The 8,001-nt window shown below is 41.9% G+C and overlaps 1 protein-coding gene across 3 annotated transcripts in view; it reads left to right on the forward strand.

Annotated features, from left to right (window-relative positions):
* The first annotated feature begins 293 nt into the window (after positions 1–293).
* The window catches only part of pbx1a (pre-B-cell leukemia homeobox 1a), a 58,363-nt gene continuing 50,655 nt past the window's right edge, over positions 294–8,001 (forward strand). The window contains exons 1-3 of one of the 3 annotated variants that reach the window (XM_025066338.1): positions 294–413; positions 500–1,025; positions 1,752–1,825. In XM_025066338.1, the coding sequence (XP_024922106.1) occupies positions 841–1,025; positions 1,752–1,825 (259 nt within the window). In that variant the 5' untranslated portion in view covers positions 294–413; positions 500–840. Of the gene's footprint in view, positions 1,026–1,751; positions 1,826–8,001 lie in introns of all 3 variants that reach the window. The other 2 variants (XM_008334150.3, XM_025066339.1) reach the window with 2 other exon arrangements.

An 8,001-nucleotide genomic window follows, 5' to 3' on the forward strand; every position in this document is an offset into this window, starting at 1 on the left:
AAAATATACGGTGCTGCTGACAGAGTGTGTGTTGCAGGCACCACCATGCTGTCCTGTAGGGTTAGAGTTGCGCTGCCACTCACAGTTATTTATTAGGCTACATATTCACTCTCTATCCATCACTGTATTGCCACCCGGCCCGGTCACATCTCTTTATGTTTATTATAGTGTCCCACCTTCCTGAGGAGGATGATTGACGTGTGGGGAGAAGAGCGAGGTGGGACTTGCGCTCTGCGTCTTCTCCAATCATGGCTCGAGGGGCGGAGGCTTTTTTTTCTCCATCCATACTCTGATTATGAGTCAGTAACCAGACATAAGCTAAACAATAACACTTGGTGCTGACTTCCACTCCAAAGCCTCCACTGTGGGCAACTTGAGTCTGCGCTAGAAGCCTCTGAGCTCCAGAATCTCCGGTGCATTTACGCAGCTTTTACGCGCTGCACTTTTAATCAGATTAGACACCTTTTTAATTTTTTTTTCTTTTTCTTCTCTATTGCAGCGGAGCACAGGAGTGGCTGCAGAGCCAAAAGCAGCGATTCAGATCAGATTTCACCTAAACCAGCTGCGAGAGAGACACCAAGAGACAGTGAGAGAGAGAGGGTTTGTCTGAGTCTCTCCCTCCTCCCAAATCCAGAAAAGCTTACCAAGGAAAAAGGAGGAGTGCCGGAGCTGAGAGAGAAGGAGAGACGGAGAGAGAGAGAGAGAGAGGCGCAGAGGAATCCGGAGGAATTCCACTGGATATTTTCTCCGCTTTCTTTCAAAACCACCGCCTCAGTGTCAATCTAATAAACAGAAACCAAAAGAAAGTTGGAGACGAGGCAGCAGGGAGCGTGGTCGAGGATGGACGAACAGCCGAGGTTGATGCACTCCCACGGGGTAGGCATGGCCGGACACCCCGGCCTGGCGCAGCATATGCAGGATGGCACGGCGGGGACGGACGGAGAGGGAAGAAAGCAGGACATCGGAGACATTTTACAGCAAATAATGACTATCACAGACCAAAGCTTGGACGAAGCACAGGCGAGGTGAGGCTACTCCATCTATCACACGGGCGCAAACGCGCAGAAACACTTGTAAAATCAGCGCGAGGAGCGATTAAATGTTGTGGATGGAGCCAGAGGGAGATAATAACACTGCGCTTCATCCATAAGAGTGCCTCTAAATGGAAGCAATTACGCCCACTAAAAGTGGAGGAAAAAGTCAGAAATTATTCCCATTAATTTATTTGAATTACTTTTCAATTCTCACTCCAACTTGAATCTATTTATTATTGTTATAATTTAGGAATGCCATCTCGTGCAGTTGCCGGTCCAGACGGAAATATTGTAATTTCATACCATAACAACATATCGCAGATCCACTCCTGCAATTAGAGCCATTTGCCCTATTATTAATAACCTAAATTTGATGCAAAGTACATTTGAGACACGTTACACTGCCAGTGTGGCGGGCTGTGTGCTGTTGCACATTTTCTGGTTCCGTATAGAAGGCTCTTACACAGTGTATTCACGCAGACACAGTAATTAAATTTAATTAAAACCTTGTAGTGAGACGTTGTTCTGTTTCATGTTTCCTATTTTGCACTTTGTCTGACAGGAGATGCAGAAAGTGAAAGAAAAAAAATGCAGGGAAGAAAGAAAATGCACAGTATCTTGAGGATTTGTTGGAGTGTTTATTACCGTTGCCACTTGTTTGATTATCTCCTGGCTAGGAAACCACATCCTCCTGTTTATTATTGTTATTATTTTCAGGAAACATGCATTGAACTGCCACAGAATGAAACCAGCCCTCTTCAACGTCCTGTGTGAAATAAAGGAGAAAACAGGTGAGTTCTGTTCTCTTGTTTATCCCCTACTGAGTGTGGTTTTTTATTTTGTTTTGTTTACCTTTACTTTTGATAGTGATGCGAATTATTAAAACTTCCTACGTACATTTACAAAATCTACTCGGAAGAAAACTAATATGATATATTTATACAGTACACACACACTCTCACACACACACACGTACTGTGGCAGAATCTCCTCTTCACGCTATATTTTGTTTTTCTTTCCTTTTGAGCTAAACCTTTCCATAAGAACAGCTCTGGCCTCAGACGAGGCTGCTGTCATTATCCAGGAGCGTTTACGTCCCGATATTTGGGCCTTTTCTGGGGCTGTACTCCCCCACACATGCACACACACATACACAGAGATACACACACATACGTACATCCCCCTCATGCCCTCCCCACTCCCTTGTTTTCTTTGGCCGAGTTTGCTGGTGTTTGCTAAGTGAGCTGTTTTACATGCAGAGGCAGGTCGGAGGGATTTTCTGTTTATGTTTGCAACAAGGGTCAAAGCCATGAAAAGGAATGTGTGAGTTATTACTCCGTTAACAGCAGATTAAAAAGAAGAGAGAGGCTCACATGATGAAAGCTGCCCCCTCTGTGAGTATTCTCTGAGGGATCTGGCAGAGCATGGCTTTTTTTTTTTCAAGGGGAGGAAATAAAACAAAACATCTAATATTACCTTATCTATCTGTGAGCACAACTTGAAGCAGCGGTTAAGATTACGGGGGGAGTGGGAGCCTTGTCACCGTGTCTGTTGAAGCTGCTGCGCCGCGGCCGTGTAGACATTTGAAAATAAACACAGGGCTCGTATCGAGGCAACACCATTTTCCTTAATTCAACATGAAATGTTATTCGCTGACATTTCATTCTCGTGAGTCAGAAATTGGCACAGGTTTGCACTAAAACAGAAGGAGCGAGCAGATACCTTGGGATTTTCAGCACATTTATAAAGGTTAAAGAGTGTGGACCGTGAGGTGGAGACTATAGCGGGTCTGAGGCCCTGTTTCTAAATTGCGAGGCTCGGAAAGTGGAAAGTGAGAGAGTAATGCACGTCTCTTTGTAAACTGTCTGGCGTCTCACTGGGTTCAACCAGAGTTCGTTTCCAAAAAGAAGAACAAAGTGACTTGGACCTTTTCCTGGCTTTTCCCCCCTGCCTCTCCCTCGCTTCCCATCGTTCTTGGCAACCAGGATTTCAAAGAGAGTCTGATGGGAGACTCTCCCCCAGCCTGGAAATTCTCTTCCCCTCTGTTCAGGACCAAGTTTGGAAATAAACACGTTTCATTTCATAGTTTATGTTTTCCTCCTTTGAATCCATCAAATCAGTTTCCTTTTACTCAAACAATACATAATTCCACAGTCCATAAATAACTTTGCTATTCCCATGAAGACTGTTTAGAAGTCAGGACTGAGGAAATTTGTGAGCGAGGACTTAATGGCAGTGTCCGCCCTGTCTGCGTTCGAGGAGCTGAGCTGCGGCTCATCTTCGCCCGTGGAGGGTTTGTGCCGACCAAACTGAAAATCCTTTCACTGCAGTGACAGAGAAAATGACTCAAAGCTTCACCATGGCATTTACAGCCAAATGTGCTGAGTGCAGTGTATATGCGAGAGGAGTACAGCCTGTAATTTGTCAGGCCTTTTTTTATATTCTTTATAAAGAGTCAGCTTCTCCGTGCTTTTTTAGCGTTGTTGCAGTCAGAGTGTCTTTGAGCACAAGTGCAAGCAGAGAGGGATTGTGCAGCACAGCAGCTGCTCCTCCTCAACCTTTTATCCAACAGAGGAAACATCTCTTTAGATCCTCGGTTGTTTGTCGCATGTTGTTCCTATCTGTTCATATGCAGCGTGGAGAACCCATGCATAGGTATGTGGATTCTATCGTGATTCCGCAGTGCTTTCTACAGGCTGGGGATTTTTTTTCATGACGCATTTATGAACACATCTTTTTAAGAAAGCTCATTTTTGTACAGAAACAAACAAACAAACAAACAACCGTTTGATTCAGATTTTTAGTCGTGCAACCTGCACCCTGTTATTTTAGTTTGCTCCACAGGTTTTAGGTCTTTTGTGCGAGCCAGTTGAGGAAACATTCACTTTGGTCTTATTGAAACAGTTCATTTATTTACATCAGAAGAACAAACAAAGAAAAATATTGTCTCTTTTTTTTTTTTTTTTTTTTTTTTACGGCTTTTTCAATCGTTGTCTTTGAAACCCTTAAAACAGCACCACAGCAGTTTGTGTTCCCTTTAGTGTTTCACTCTGGGGTCTGTGTTCTTTGGGTTATTTACCTCACCTTTCACTTATGAACGTAGGCATTGTTAATAATGCTAAAAAGATCTTTTTGGTACTTTTAGTTATCTCCCATGTTTTTCTTGGCAGAATGGATTTCAAGGCTTTTTTTGTTATTGGTGTCTCCCCCGAAACTAGTCCAGACTAGAAGTCATGAACTGGCGTCCAGGCTGCGATTGCAGGATCTTCAGACCCATCTCGCTCGTACAACTTTGCTTCATAAAGTTGTTTTGTTGTCTTTTTGACCCATTGTGCTTCAACTTCAAAATCTTCCATACCACACCTTACCGTACAGTAGTATCATATTCACCTGCATCAATAGGCCGTTTCTCATGAGGTCAAAAATGTTGTAACAGTTCTGTTTTTAATTGACGTTGTAACTGTGGCCTCAACTGTTGTGTGTGTCCCTCTCTTGTCGTTGGTGTGTGAGTGTTGACAGCAGCAATACTGGACACCGAGGCGTCCATTTGATAAGCAGCTGACAAACAGGGCACATGCCACCGTTGGACTGAGCGTCCCTCAAATGTTGACCCCTTCGGCCTGTCCCCTCTGTATATTTGTGCCGGGGTCGTCCCAGTGTCATGGCGAGAGAGTATTTAGCAAGCTTAAACAAGTTCATCTTCACACGCCGGCTCATGGAAAAGCAGGGACGCAGGCTTGTGTTACCACGAGCAGACGTTCTCTTTGGCTGCCAGTGTTGTATTTCACAGGAACGCTTGCCCTGTCTATTGGCCCCACGGTTACTTTTTTAAACTCTCATCATTGTTCCTGCGTTTCCTGAAAGCACTTAGAACTTGTGTTTTTTTTTTTTTTTTTTTTTTTGCCTTGTTGCTTGCTCCACATCCTGTGAAGAGAGTTGGACACTGTCTTTGTTTGTGTGGAACCATTGCAGCGAGGGAAGCTGGCACGTACAGGTTGACTAAGTAAGAGAAGCCAGACACCAAGTCAGTGGTTCTGGGTGTCAAATTTCAGGCTCTCTCTCTCTCTCTCTCTCTCTTCCCCTCTATCTCTCCTTCTCTGTGCTGGCCCAGGGACTGTTTCATCAGGCCACTCTGTGTCAACAGCCTCACATTACCTCCATGCAGGCACTCAGGTCAGATGTAGAGCTCCTGCATGACTAATATGATCAGTCGGATAATACAGTGAACTTCATCAAAGCTGGAGACCTGCTGAATCAGTCGCTACGACAGCCATAACCCCCGCCTACACCGTGACCCACTTCTCTAACGAATTCCCTGTTGTGTTGTGGTCACTCTGACGGTCCCTGTCAGGACCTGTAAAAGTTGTTCTTCTAGTGGCTGGCCACAAAACTGAAAATATTAAAGACCGTGTCCTCGAAGAGCTGCCTTGGCGATATCATTTCACAAAGCAAGTGTTTTTGTTCTTGCTTAATTCAAATAATGACATTATCATGAGAAGGATGTCAAAAGATACATTACTGCAAGGTCCAGATTTGATTAACATAGGGGCCAGAATATTTTTTTCTAATATAATGGTCCAACACAGACAACCGGGCTCCACCGATTTATTATTTCATTTAATATTTCACTTGATTTTATTAAATCTGGAGAAAAAAAAAGTCAATGCCCATTTAAGTTGTCTCTCACAGGAGTTTCTCAGCCAAAAGAGACCGCAGTACATTTTAAAATGATAGACAGGAAGTGGCTTATATTCAGACTGGAGTCAACAGTTGTGTAACCTGAGTAAGTAGGTTAAAATCTACAAAATGACTAGAACCTTCCAGTAAAGTGAAACTACAGTACATACCAGTCTCGGGAAGAAAGCGGTGAAAAATATGTTTTGTCAAACACAATAGCTTGAATGTTTAAAAGAATGCAGGTTTTTTAAAATGTAAATTAGTTTTTTATATTTTTGCAATGGGAAACCTGGCAACAATGCAATGAAAAAACATAACTTATATAATTTAGTAGTAGAATATTTCTAACTAAAAATAACCTCTGATGTTTACTGTACAGGTATGAACATATTCAATTAATTAACGATTAAGTTTACTGGTGAATAAAGCTTTATTAATATAGATAAATGTATGCATATATCGGCAGAATAATCTACACCAGCTTTCTAAAAAAGGCGACCTGCCTTTTACTTAGTGTATAGTTTCAGTAAAACTTCAAATAAATCCCATTTTACTTAGTGTATGGTTTCAGTAAAACTTCAAATAAATCCCAAAAAGAGAAAAAAAACATCAAGTCATTCTGCAGCTTTAGTTAACATGACAGAGCTGTCAAATGGCCTGCTGTCAATTCATTTTCATGTTATTGTACTATTTCCATTAAATGTTGATGAAGGCAGGGGTGAGCTCCCATGATGCAGTGTATGGACTGGTCAGTATGGCTCCCAGTGCTGCTGTTTTTCAGTATTTAATTGACATGGCTGTCCATGATGAGTTCAGGGGTTAGTGTTGCCTCTCTTTGTTACTCTCCTCTCATCTCTAGTGACAGATGGAGGCATTAGTCTCCAATGTGGTGCTGTCCTGAAACTAATGGCTATGTCCTTGGTTTCCCCGCACTAGCTGGGAGACTGTATATCTGTCCCCGGCTTGGAAGTGCCGAAGCAGCAGTTTATCTCCCCATGTTTTTAGTTTCCACGGAAATAAGGCTGAACAGGATTCTGTCTGTTCCCTCATAAATTCACTTCAAATAAATAACTTCCAAATGAGCGCAAAAAGTTTTCCCCAGAAAATCTTGCCAAGCTTTGATTTGCGAGTTTATACTCAACTCCTTCTCCGCTGACCAGAAATGTTCGTCTGAGTGAATAATAATAAATATATATTTTTATAAGTAGTCTTGGTGGAGAAGTGCTGATTGTGAGTTAAGCCTTGCTTTTAAGGTGAGTTATGTCTTACATAAACAGACCTGATTCCCTTTTCATCCGCTGACAGTTTGGCTATATTCATGTTTATATTCTCTGCCACTTCGCCGTACTTCGCAGACAACACTGAGTATTTTTGCTGTTCCCTGTCCTCTGAAATAAACTCACTCGCAATTAGGACAGCTAATATATTATGCAAATGTTGACTGGCTTAATTGAGACATGTTAATCATGTTTTAAGAGGCTAATTACAGCCCTGTATATCTGAGGTGGGAGTAGTAATTAGCCGTGATAACATATCTGGCTGTGGAATGGTCATATTCCTGTGACGACGTATGGTGAGGGCGCCTGTGTGTGTGCATGTGAGTGTGTGTGTGTGTGTGTGTACACACTTGTATTTTCTTACCTTTTGAGGGCCATTTCTGGCATTTTTACTAGTAATAGACTAGCGTTTCTAATGGAAACCTACACTTGGTCCTGAAGAGGCAACACCATTATTTTTGAGGCTTAGGTTGAAGGTAGCCAGTGGACCCTTTTTGGATTTGTGTTGTTTAGCTTTCTACCCTGCAGGTGGTGCTATAAATGCAATTCCAGTGTCTTGGTTCTTGGGTTTAGTTCAATAAAACTAAAATTATTGTTTTATATAAATGAAATCCTATTTTTTAAAAATTGATTGACACTGTTGCATCAAAACCTTGAGCTTGATTTTTTTTTTTTGTAGAACACAAATACACTTACCGGTCATGGAATTTCTGGGAGACATAAAATAATAATCAGTCTCTCACACGGATTGGTTCTAAACTAAACCAAACCTTTTGCTTAAATCTTGCTTATTTTGAAATACAAAATTGTATGCTATGCCTTTAAAATCTATGAGGAGAGAATTATACCAGATTATGGTTAGTGTTAGACATTAGTTATGGAAAGTGTGTGAGATAAGGTTGTGGTTAAAACAGTAAAAATAAATTGAAATCAATGAGTCCTAACAACAATAGCTGCATAAGAATGTCTGTGTGTGTGTGTCGATGCATGTGTGTGTGTGTGTGTGTGTGTGT

The sequence above is a fragment of the Cynoglossus semilaevis genome, chromosome 20 (assembly GCF_000523025.1).
Source record: "Cynoglossus semilaevis isolate Cse_v1.0 chromosome 20, Cse_v1.0, whole genome shotgun sequence".
In the NCBI taxonomy this organism is placed as follows: domain Eukaryota; kingdom Metazoa; phylum Chordata; class Actinopteri; order Pleuronectiformes; family Cynoglossidae; genus Cynoglossus; species Cynoglossus semilaevis.